This window comes from Ascidiella aspersa, chromosome 8 (genome assembly GCF_963924565.1).
Source record: "Ascidiella aspersa chromosome 8, kaAscAspe10.2, whole genome shotgun sequence".
Classification (NCBI taxonomy): domain Eukaryota; kingdom Metazoa; phylum Chordata; class Ascidiacea; order Phlebobranchia; family Ascidiidae; genus Ascidiella; species Ascidiella aspersa.
In genome coordinates this window covers 14207616-14220981 of record NC_139454.1, presented here as the reverse complement: position 1 = coordinate 14220981, position 13366 = coordinate 14207616, and the positions used below count along the sequence as shown (strand labels likewise).

Genomic DNA, 13366 nt, shown 5'->3' with positions numbered 1-13366 from the left:
TAGCTTTTTTAATTGGTCTGTGGCCCACCTGAAATGTTCTTATGGCCCACTGGTAGTGGTAGAGAACCGCTGCAGCGCTGCTACAGAGCATTGTCATTTCGGCGAAATAATTGTTTTAAAATTTATATATTTTTATTGCCGTTTACCATAAGTCTACCCACCCTATGACAGTGTTTCTTAACCTTTTCACTTGGGGGCGCACCTAGAGACGTATGCATTTAAATGACTTAGAATTAGTAAGCAAAAATATTTGAAAAGCTTTTAGAGATAGGTCGATTTAAACCTCTCAAAAATATAAGTTTGTTTGCATTATTATTTTAGGTAAATGGTCTTTTCAACACGACCGGAATGTTTTTTATTCAACTTCATGAAAAAATATACATTCATTTTAGTGTTAGGTTTGTGATGTCCAGTGAATTTGTAACTGTGCATTACTTCACCGCATATTTAATTTATTTTAATGATTTTTTCAGTGCCTGTATATCACCATCACTTGAAGTAAATTGGGTTGCATATGAAGCAAGCGGGTCGATTATGAGCCTCTTTTATGTCTTTTTGCCTAATGAATCAACCTCACTCCTTCAAGGTAGATTGTCTGAGTCTGATTAGAAATCCACACCGATTTTGTTGGCTGGTGTTTAGCAAGCCAGCAAAAGCCGGCAAGCCACACAACCTGTCTGTGTAGGCTATCAACTGGCGACCAACTGGCAAAAATATTTACAGTATGAGAATAAAATGGGTGGGCTTGCGGGTGTGATTAATATCCTACGGCTAGAAGTTTTTCTGGTAAACGGTCTAACGGCTCAAACCGGTGTTTTTGCAATTTCTATCAGCACCAAAAAGCGAGCAACAGCAACACATTTCAAAATACGCAATAGCCTACGATAAATTCCATAGTATGTAATTATACATTAATTATTACTTATGACGCTACAGACACTCCAGCACAAAAGGAATATAACACGGCGGCTGATTTTCGCATTATACCCGAAAGGTTGCTATTTTTTTAACACAATTGACTTTTGTTAAAAAGTGCTTCATACGATTTGAGCGAAATGAACATGAACAAGGCAATAAGTCACACGAGTTGTAGCTTTTAGCAACACATTCAAGAACAAGATGTTTTCTTCTGTCGATAAGTCAGGCATTTTGTTGTTGTCTCTTTGTCTCGTTCATGTCCTTCCGTCACACATGATGAAAAACGTGAAACTGTGAAAAACATAAAAGAAAGGAGGGGTAGTGATTTGTTCGGAATTAAATTCTATTGAATTTTAACATTGAGCAACATCTACTTATAAATTTGCATTTTGTTTTAATTTGCACAATTCGTTCAATGTAAGTTTTAATATAACGACGCATCACAAGAAAATACGCTTTGAAGTTGCTGCTTATTCAATATTGCTTTCTTCAAAAGGCAGGAAATGGGGTTTTCCTAAAGTTGTGAGTTGAAAGCTAATGTTTCGCGTGTGGATAAATCATTATGCTTGATACGAGGTATTTTAAACTCGTGTGTAAACGCGGCTGCGTATGATCAGAGAAAAAAACAGACAAAACCCCAAAACGTACCAAATGTTTAAAAGAATTCGGAAATTTATCACAAAATTATTTCGTGCACAACAAAATTAAGTCGTGATTCACAAGCTTAACGCGTTGATTTCAAACTATTGAGATCCAAGCACAAAAATTAGGCTCTTTTAAAATTTATCAAAAGATCGTGCGATCGACGTAGCTTAGACTTGACTTCATAGATATAGACTATACATAATTTGCGAAATGCAATACATAATGGTTTAACAAAAAGTCACATAAAAACAGTTTACAGACCTTTCGGTCGGTAATTTTACTTATTTATTTTTAAATATTTTTAAAAGTATAATAGCTTTTCACCTGATAAACTAGGTAGAATCAGTGTAGCATTTATCATGCAATATTACTTGATATTGGCTAATTCTACGTCACTATACACGTGACCGTTGTCCACTGACGCGTGACCTAACGCCGAATCGTGCGATTTGATCGTTTAGCAATCTATTCTATTATATACGTCTTACTGATAGCAGCTTGAATCACCGCTCTGTTTATCATGTGTTTCTGAGATTTGTTAATATACTCGACGGGCAACATCTACTGAGTGAAGTGTCTTTGCCTAGAGTACAAGAAGTTAAGGACAGGTATTCTAGCGGCCTGCTCCTTTGGAGTCGGATTAAGAACTTGTAAGAGTCTAGGCAGCCGTCGGCACTCGTCTTCAGAGCCAGCAGCCTTCTTACCCCTAACTAAACACCCCGATTCGCCACATCAGTTATTGTGAAATCCATGATTCCAAGCGGTTGTTTATTTAGCTTTGCTGATGCTATGAGTCGTCTTAACGTATCGTTCGACTAAATCAATTCTTCCAAACGCTGGCTTCTTGCTGGTTCCAAACACAATAGTTTTCAGAGTTCGTTCGACGACTTTTCTTGTCCATAAGAAATAGAGTTCTTCCTCACTCGATGGCAACAATTTGATGCAACGTTGGTTGAATTATGAGAATCATTAATTGTCTTTTTGCCTAATGAATCAACCTCACTCCTTCAAGGTAGATTGTCTGAGTCTGATTACAAATCCACACAGTTTTTGTTGGCTGGTGTTTAGCAAGCAAGCCAGCCAGAAGCTGGCAAGTGTAATGATTTATGTTTCTATTGTTAACTCTGATTTCTATGGTATTTGCTTCTGTGCGTTTCTCCTTTCTTTTCCTTGCCTCTCTCCGTAATTATCATTATACGTCCCGCGTCTTGTTGCATTCTTTCCCTCCCTTTATAACTCGTGTAACTTTCCTATGCTTCGTCAGTCTTTGTCAGTTTCTCTTATTGGGTACTCTTTTATATTCGTTACTAATAACGTTCTTCAGAGACCGAACAAGAAGATGAAGAAGACAGCACAGAGAAAGAAGAGTAAAATCAGGATCTCATGCTAGGGGGCCAGAATAACGCACCCCTAATATCTAATAGTACCCCCGATCCAGGGGGGAAAAAGCGCACCACAGTGTTTTCATAATAATGTTTCACACCCAAAAACTCAACCCCCCAACTTTTAAAGTAAACTAAAATGGAGACCAACTTAAAAATCGCAACTTTTAATGTCAACGAACTAACCGATAAGACCAAACGCCACGCCATTTTTTCCTACCTAAAAAAATCATCTATAGATACTTATCTTTTGCAGGAGACCCACTCGACACCACAGGTTGAGTCAACCTGGGCTGCTGAGTGGACTCCTGGTGTTTCTTATTTTAATTCATCTCCCTCTATTTGACATGGAATTTCTATCAGAAAACATTGAGAACCATGAACTAATTTTGCATGGTAGACTTGCCATATCTTAGTAAATATGTGGACAAAATTTAAGTGCAAATTTTTACTGGGGTCATAGGTAACTGGGATATTAAAAGGACCCCACTTTTTGCTTTTTTTTTCGTTTCAACCCATGTTTCACAATAAATATTTTCCAACCCCTTTAATATTTTGTACTGAAATTTTCGCAGTTAAGAGATAATCCTGTAAACAACACTTCTACCAATTTTTAGTCAAATCCAAAAATGGGGTCTTGGCGAGGTTTCAAAATTAGGGGAAAATTTTAGCCGAGTGCTCGGAAAGGCCAACTTTGGATGTCTATGACCTTTTAGAGTGACAATGTAAACTATGTTTTTTTTAATATTTGGTAGAAGTACTATCACCTGTAAAAAAATTGGGCTGTTACCTTATTTAGTTTAACAGTAATAGGGCGTCAAACATGGTCCAAAATAGAAAAATTGCGCCCCCTCGGCAGACCCCCAAACTAAAAGCTTTATAACTCTGGCGTTTGTCGACAAATTACGCTCAAATTTTGCAGGTGTTCATTATATAGGATAGTGAAAAGGTGTGTAAAATTTAAGGGAAACCGGAGAGGTTGAATTTCTTGACTGTGTGAATTGACACGGAATGGCCCACCAGTGGTTCTCAACCTTATAAGTGTCCTGGCTACCTTCCATTAGCACTTAACACTTTGTGCTCCCTTTGCTCATGAATTCGAAAAACACTTTAAATACATCATAAGAGAGGTCTCTGGACATAACGCAAACCAAAACAAAATGGTTTAACTGGCTAAAAATTAAAATATAACATGCCTGTTGCCCCCTGAATAATTCTCCGTGCTCCCCCTGGGGCCCAAAGGACACGGTTGAACAATGCTGTCTTTATTATTATGTTTTTTATTTCATGAAACAAAACCATTTATTTGAATTTTTTTATACCTAGTTAATAAATTTTCAGTTAGTGAAAATTTGAAATTGATAAAATTAATAAAAAAATGTACCCAGTTGTCATATTTATGCAAAATTAAGGCAATTCTAATCATCGAAAACAAAAAAAAATAGTAGTCTAAAACGAATATTTATCATGTAAATTTTAGAATATTACATCTAGAATTATATCAAAACATTTAAATCTAGATGAAAATTATCTAAAATAGCAACCATGTGTCTGGTCAAATTTATGCGGCTATCTGTTCCATCTCCCTGGTTTTATTAGGTTTGATACGATGGTATTTGCTATAATCAATTTTATAACATACTGTGTAAATTGAAACCTCAGGTAACAGGCAGTGGTATAACCTCCACACTATCAACAAACATAGTTAACAAAATGTCTGCGAAGTTTCATACTTTGTCTTATTTCTTGTATGTATTTGTTTTTCTAGAACTTTATACAATATGTTGAATAGAAATATTTCAGCCAATGTGTTATTGTATGTCTTTTCTATAGTTGTATGTAAAGTTGCAAAAGTCAGTGTATTAACACATTTTTTGGTCACTTTTTATTGTATTATAAAGTGCTCAAATTTGAAACCTAATTACCAATTTCTAATTGTAAAAATAAGAACCACTTTAGAAAGTCAAAATACTATGTTGTCTAAAGATTATTTTGCAAACATAAAAATTGAAAAAAAACTGCAGAAAGCTTCGAAAAGTCTTCGGAAGTCATAAACTATAAATGCAATTTTCATATAGAAGAAATAATCACATAGTGTTTTAAGCATCATTTTTGAAACTAGCACCCCAACAAATGGGGGAATAGCATTTTACTACAGGCTTTTGCTGCAAAATAAAGCCTCCAGAGAGATAAAAGCACTCAATAATTAAAAAACGACCTATTTTCACATAGTGGTCAAATATTCAAAAAATAAAATCTTCGAAACCGCTTATCACAGAACCCTCAAATTTGTTGCAATCTTATTAACTGTTTAAAATATAAAGAAAATCTAAGAACATGGGTTCCGGCCCTTTAAATTAGACATGGAATGACCCAATAATAAATTTTAAAGAAGAAAGCCGAATATGTTAGGTTTTAAAGTTTAACTTTATGAGTACCAGATTATAAACCCTCAAACCCGTTTGAGGCGCAATTAACATCGCATCGCCGTGAACGTGGAAAAAGCAGTAACTTTTATCGTATGACCCACCGGTGGGTCACAACACAGTAGCCAAATTTTCTGCAAGACCCACTGGTTGATCGCATAGCAGTGAACGTGTTAAAGATGACTCAAGCAATTTTCACCTTTTCACGGGTTACAGTTTAATCGCTTCTTACAGTATGTTTCATCACTTATTGTTTTCCATTCGGTAACATTTGGTACATTTCAAACCTTGGATGAAAAAAGCCGAAAAAGCCAAACGCTAATTAAATAAAGTCAAAACACATAAAAGGCTTTAATAATTACTATAAGGTAATTTGTGTGATAATAAATAACCTTTAAGGTCCAAGTTTATGTGGTAAGGTAAAATGACAAACATAACACGTTCACAACATACCAAACAAAATGAAAATTTTGATCTTAGGAAAAGCTCAGTTATCCTATACCTTTAGGCTGAAAATGTAATATTTTTTGTCAAGTTTTTTATTGAAAAATACTTTGATTTGATGAGATTACCCTAAAGCGCAGTGTTTCTCAACCTTTTTGCTGTCTGCTAAAAGTAATAAAGCGGGGCTTTGCTAACTTGGTCCACTTCACTTAACTGTTTGAGGGACCAATACTTTAAATTTAAGTATGAGCCATTTTCTTTGTATTGCTTGCGATTTTCCCAAATGTGTGAAATATTGGGGCTCTTGCGGTTCGATATGTAGAAAGTAGGGTTGGCAAGTCTGTCAATTGACTGGTCAAATGCGGTCAATTGACGGCACTTTATTTAACAGGTACTCGCATTTGATTCAAATGTTGTAAATTTGTTAAGGGTTGTTTTGAGATTTGAGTTTTTAATAGAATCGATTGTAACTTTTTTTAATAATTCAAATATAAAATGGTGGTTGTTTTGAGATTTGAGTATTTAATAGAATCGATTGTAACTTTTTTTAATAATTCAAATATAAAATGGTGGGGTTTACCTGATGCAAACACATGTTCTGTGGTAATAACGAAGTGTTTGGAATGACAAAGTAGATTTATGTTGTTTAGAATAAATGCACTAGGGTTGGGCATTTGACCAAATATTGTCCTATTTGACGAGTATTTGACTGGTCAATTAACCAAATTTTATTTGACTAATCAATAGCCCAACCCTAATGCATTTATTCTAACAAAATAAATCTACTTTGCTATTACAAACACTTTGTTACTACCACAGAACATGTGTTTGCATCAGGTAAACCCTATGATTTTATATTTGAGTTCTCTAAAAAAGTTACAATCAAGATTATTGAAATCTGAAATCACAAAACAACCCTAAAAAAATGTACACTATTTGAATCCAATATAAGTATTTGACCAGTTAAATAAAGTGTGGTCAATTGGCCGTATTTGACCGGTCAATTGACAGGTTTGCCAACCCTAAAATGCACTATATGATTAATCGCGTTTGTCATAAAAGGAAACACTAGTTGGGATATACCACAATCTTAGGCTAGTTAGGAATTTAGAAGAACCAAATCCCTCGTCTCTACTGGACCCTGGTGATGATTTAGAAAATTCAGATAGTGCAAAAGTTGTGAGGAGAAAATATTTTTTTACTGATGCATTTACTTGTTAAATTTTGTTAACTTGGTGCAAAGAGATTATAACCATGAGGACAAACTCTCACTTTTGCCTTTTTTCTTTTGCCTTTAAGCAATGCATTCTACTTTCGACAGCCGTCACGGTCTGATTCACAATAAGAAAAACATCATCTTTTCGATTTAAGCCTGTTATAAAAATGTACGCTTTTGGCGTAATCTGTTGTTTAATGACCCCTAGTCCTAATTTAAACCGTTTTCTGTTTACAAAATTGACTTGGTAGGACAGGCAAGGTTATCACAAGTTGCGTGACACTTTCTTAGGACCCTACTGTACATTTTTGAAAGGTGTATTACTGTTAAAATGTACGCGATTGAGCTATGTCGTTGATTTCGGGGCTCTTTCCATTTGGTACGTAGAAAGTAACGCAAAAAACGGTCTACAAATGCCGCTTAACGCAACGCACATCATTATTTTATTATTAATAATAATGTTTTACCAACCCAAACTCAAACCCGCACCGTAACCCAAATAATGTGCGTTGCGGTATGCGGTATTTGTTGACCTTTTTTGCGTTACTTTCTACGTACCAAATCGATGGAGCGCCTTGGTTACCACTTCTAGGCGTTAAGATTTATGTGAGGAATAGCCTTATAAATTAAATTAATACCACTTCGTTTGTTCTAAATCTCAAGGTGCCGAACTCATTAAACTTAACTATATGGCGGTGTTAATTAACTCCTTAATGTAAATGATATAGGTATTTTGCATTGTACACTGTACAGAGCCTATTACAGAAAAAGCAACTTTTGGTAAACCAAACCCATAAATGATTTGGCTTTAGTGTACAAATTTTAGTAAAAATTGTAGAATTCCAAATTTGATGAGTGTGCCGCAAATTAAAATTCTTTTTCGAGGACGTCGCAAAAAAAGTTTGCGAACCACTGCCTTAAATTACTATTGGAATACAAATGTATCTATTTCTATATTACTGTTTAAGATCCCAAATTTAGCGGTGGGGCGCAGTGGTACTATGCAGCTTGCGAAAAAAATTTTGAAGTGCAAATTTTGTCTGTCCCTTGGTGGTAATTAAGCTTAAAAATTAGTAATTTGCCAGCTTTTCTTACATAAAGTAAGTTGGAATAATATTTGGTTGTATACCAATTTAATTTAAATAAACAAATTTGCTGTACTTGGTAAATGGTAGCGGCCATTGCTCATTTAGGAAATGTTCTTTACGCTATATATATTTATCCTAAAGAATACTTTCCATACAGTAATTTTTCTTTAGTATGCCGTGTTCAGTGCGCAAATTAAATTTATGCCGTACTGCTGCTCTAAATAGTCTTCTATATACCTGTTCCAGTGTTACAAATTAAGACACATTCAAATTGATACCATAAACTAAAAAGTAATACCAAATTCTTTGAAAACATCGTTTAAACCAGCGGTTCCCAACCTTTTTGGTGCCGTGACCCTTTTATAACATTTGCCAAGTTGCGGTGACCCCAAGGATAAAATTAGTTGGGTTGATCCTCCTTCACTGCACTTTTGGAGCTAACTAGTAGGCTACTAGGCTATATATTAATTTTGACTTCTAAATAAATAAACAACACAACAAATCAACTTATAAACACAACAATTTGTTCAGTGAGAAGGCTGTGCTTGCTTCTTTTTAGCCATATCTTCAATCATTGGAGCAGTCTTTGCAAGAGCACAACGCAGATCATCTTCCGCATTAAGTCTGCTCCTGTATTTAGATTTTATAACCAACAAGCTTAAAAAGCCTGTTTCACAAAGGTATGTTGTTGGAAAAGGAAGAATCAGGTGCAATGCGATCTCAGACAGAACGGGATATGACTGCAAACTCTTGATCCAAAATTTGGTAACTGACATTGAAGAAAAATCAGTTTTTGCTGCATCACTGGTAATGAGTTCAATGAACTCCTCTTGTGCATTCTCAGGAACATCTTCAACTCTGATGGTGAATGGGCTTCTAGCAAGTGCAAATGGTGTGTCAGGTAAATTAGGAAAATATCTTGAAATTTCTTCTTCAAGAATTTTGAAGTGTTCTTTGACAGAAAGTATTGTTCTATTCATTGTTTCCTGTTCAATATCATTTTCCTCAAAGAAAGCAGATAAGTTCGGCAACATGTAAATTCTATTTTCATCCAATTTTTTTTGCCAAAGTTGAAGTTTCAACTTGAATGCTCGGATCTTTTCTGACAAATCTAGGCATGTTGCATTTGGTCCTTGGAGAGACAAATTTAACTCATTTAAGATTGCAAAGATGTCAACCAAGTAAGCAATTTTGTGAAGTTGGTTTTTGTCGCCGAAAAGTGCTTCAAACTGTGGTTTAGATTTTTGATTAAAAAATGTTTTCAATTCATCACGAAGATCAAAAACACGTTTCAAAACTTTGCCTCTGGACAACCATCTCACACTAGTGTGAAATAACAGAACATTATTGGATGCATCCAACTCACTGCCAACTTTTGAAAATAGGCGGCTGTTTAAAGCACTAGCTTTTACAAAATTCACGACACTTACAACGCTTTTCATTGTATCTTGGAATTCTTGTGGCAAAGTCTTCGTTGCTAACACTTGTCGATGAATCATACAGTGAGTTCCGATGGCTTTCGGTGATGCATTGATTACCAAACGTTGAAATCCAGACCTACATCCCAGCATTGCTGGAGCACCGTCTGTGCAAACACCATAAACATTTTCCCAAGGAATGCCATGATTTTGCAGAAATGATCCAACTGTGTCAAAGACATCGCGTGCAGTAGTTGTCGTTTCAAGTGGTTTGCAAAAAAGAAACTCATCTTTGAAATCACCTTCATAAATGTACCTCACGTAAACCAGTAACTGAGAACAGTTTGCCACATCTGTTGATTCATCAAGCTGGATACTAAATATTCCAAGTGGAGCTGATTTCATTTCCTGGATTACTTGCTCCATAATATCAGCAGACATGTCGTCTATTCTTCTACTGACGGTGTTATTAGACAAGGATATTGTATTCAGTTTGTTACCATATTCAGCTCCAAGCATAACTCGAACAACGTCTTTGGTTGCTGGCAGCAGCAACTCCTCGGCAATGGTGTGAGGTTTCTTGGCTTTGGCGATTCTGAGAGCCACCAAATATGAAGCTTCAATGGCTGCCACATTTTGCTGTTGGTACTTGCCCCCAGAATCCAGCCTGTTTTTTTTGACACAATCAGCTTTGTTCTTAAAATACTGGACATCCTTGCCCGCAAAGTTTGGATGCTTAGCGTCAAAATGGCGTTTCATTTTGTTGGGCTTCATCGATTCGGCTGACATAATTGTGTTGCAAATGACACATTGTGGCTTTTCAATTCCTGCGTCAACTACGAAAGTAAATCCATACTTCAAAAATTCCTCACAATATTTTCTTTTCCTAGGCCTAATACTTGTCTCTCGATTCATCATGGGAAATCTGAAATTTTACAAAATAAATTTTAGTTTATGGCGCCCGTTATTCTTAAACTCTTTCCAACGGGTACTTTTTTGCTTTTTTTAAGTCTAGCAAATGTTATCAGTCGCTTTTGAAAATTCTGTAGGCTAGGCTAGCTATCGTAGGCTACCTATGGTTGATGCCGGGAATTCAATAGTAAGCCTACACTGGCTTGCCTAGGCTATCAACTGATGCAAAAATAATAGTCTAGCTCTCAACATGCTTCCTGGCTGCTCAATGTTTGAAGATTTAACTTTTTTTCTCACAAATATCAACAAAAATCGCGACCTCAAGTCCAAATTTTGCTTAAATGCATTTCAGCAATCAGCAATTAAATTGTTATTTTCATGGTAAAGGCCTTTGTGACGTAATGAATTACCTGAAATCAAACGAGTAAATTCTGTAATTTTTCATGGCCGCTAAACTGCCGTTAAAATCTTGCTTTCCGAGCATATTTGCCATTATTAAACGAAAATCCTGTAATGAGGCCCAGGGTGTTCTGGTTTGTCTAGTACTCTAGTAAAATCGCGATGCGCTCTGCGGTGAGCTGACCATTGTTAAGAGTTAACTTTCTAAATTTCTAAACTAATGAAATTCTAAACTTTTCAGAAGGCCTCAGGTGACCCGAGGCAAATTGTCAGGCGACCCCAGTTGGGGTCGCGACCCACAGGTTGGGAACCTCTGGTTTAAACGAAAATTTTTTGCACCTTGGTTTGCTGTATGAAATATTTAACTAGCAAATATTATTGGTGGTGTGCTGTTTGTGCGAGTGAAGCAAGCAATTACCATTTGTAAGGTAGTTACATTTGGAATCAGTAGTTACCAGATGTCACTGAATTCAGTTAATAATTTTGCAAATTATATTATATTTGATTGCTCAGTATTGGAGTATGTTATTATAATGTTAAACTTCTCCACTTGGTTTATTTTTATAGAACTTGCTCATATTTACTAGTATAATAAGAACACATATTATTCGTCTGTAACTGTGATTCAGCCATTCTGGGATTATGTTGGACATTGCTTAAAGACATATCAACCGTACACTGGGAAAAAAATATATATATTCAGTCTATTCCTCAAAGATACAACAAACCTCTGGTAAGATTATTGTGACAATGAGATCATAGTGTAAGGCAAACCATTATGGAATAGAGTATCTATTTTACTTATAAACAAAACTTTAAACTGCTAACTGTCCATGGGTAAAGTTTATCTAGTTTAGGGCTACCCAAGTTTTCAGGCTGTGACCTCATTTATTATATTAAACTTTTTGACCCACTAGGTTTAACAGTTTAAAAAATAACATTTCTCGATGACTGTCTGCTTTGGCATGCTTTTATTGAAGTAATGTGCGTTTCATAATTTGCCATTAACATACCAAACAGAAAAAATAACAATTTTATGAATGTAGCACTTTGTGTAAAATTTAACTCCATGAGCAACCCCCAGTTTGGAAAGCCCTGGTCTAGTTATACAAAACTTCCGAGTAATTTTACCAATGTTTTGTTTGTGTATGTTACACTGTTTTTCTATTATTCAGGTTGGAAAACTGATTGGGAACCTCTACTTAAAAAGTTCTGGTCACAGAATGAGCAGATTATTTAAAGAGTAAAATAAATTCCTTCAAATTTTCCCCCCTTTGACCATTTGTTGTTCTGTAAGAAGCCTATTAATTAATGTGAAACTTTATTCTCTTGTAGATAACATATGACACTGCTTTACACAAATTCCTACTGGTAATTGTTTGGGCTTTTCAGTGATTTTGATTTTTTAAGTCAGGGTTGTCCAAGGTTGCACAGTATTTCTTACATATTCTTTACGGGCCACAAAGCAGACTATACATGCGTGCCAGGAGCAGATAAACGATTTTCGTTTGTAACTGTCGAAAGATATATAAACTGCACAAACTTTCTGCTGTCACCAAATTGTGCACAAATAAAATCGAGCGATAATAATTTTTTTGCCAAGTGATAGTAAACTGGTTTATTTAATGGTGTAATCGGAAAAATGTAACCCTAACCAAACCATTGCAGGATGCTCGCTGATTGTTGGTCACTTATATTTCTTTAAAATAAACCCTGTACGCATTACAATAATTCAACAGTGCTTCGCGAGCCACAAACAACGATGTCGGGCCTGGGTTTTGGACCACCCTGCCTTAAGTAATCAATTTTTGTTAAAAGAGTCATTATTTTCCTACTTATTGGTACACCTTATATGCAAACTCAGGCAAGCAAAACAAAATAATGTTTATTTAAAATTTATTTGGTTAAACGTGGTAAGAATCAATCAATTTAAAGAATAAATAAAGTTCTTTATTGACACCAGATTCCAGAGGCCACTTCAGTATTGTTTTCGTTTTGTCTAGTACCTGGTCAACAGCGTCTGTATGAACACAATTTATCGACCAATATATTGCAAATGTTTTTTTATAATTTTATTAAATTATCTCTTTGCACTGATTTAGTATATTTAAATTTCAAAGTGTGTATTACAAAGTAAACGTTTTGTTTTATATGAATAAAATATTTATAAATTTTTACTTTGTCGTCAAAAGAGTTGTTAAGTTATTACTTATTCTGAATAAATTTCAGCAAATAAATTATAGACTCTAAAAGTATAGTGGCTTAATTTAGAGTAAATAAAAATATCCACACAGAACTAGGTAGCATACTGTACAGGTTTGAAATCAGGACTGCTGAGTCGGCCTCGAGGAGTCGGTTTGTTTTGCTGGAGTCGGACTCGGGACTCGAGTAAGACCATGTAAAACTACACGAGTCTCTAGTCTGAAATGCGCAGTAAACTAATATGACCACCAACTGAAAATTGTAAAGGTGGAATAGCATGTGGTGGAATATTTTCAAACCATGTATTATGAATGAG

The 13366-nt window shown here is 35.3% G+C and overlaps 1 protein-coding gene across 1 annotated transcript; it reads right to left on the bottom strand.

Annotated features, from left to right (window-relative positions):
• Positions 1-8646: 8646 nt before the first annotated feature.
• Positions 8647-10942, bottom strand: LOC146136250 (SCAN domain-containing protein 3-like). Its single transcript, XM_083396190.1, has 2 exons — positions 10860-10942; positions 8647-10462 (listed from the first exon to the last, which is right to left on the bottom strand). The coding sequence occupies exons 1-2, from the start codon at positions 10940-10942 to the stop codon at positions 8647-8649; spliced, it is 1899 nt and encodes a 632-aa protein (XP_083252316.1).
• Between the last annotated feature and the right edge of the window lie 2424 nt (positions 10943-13366).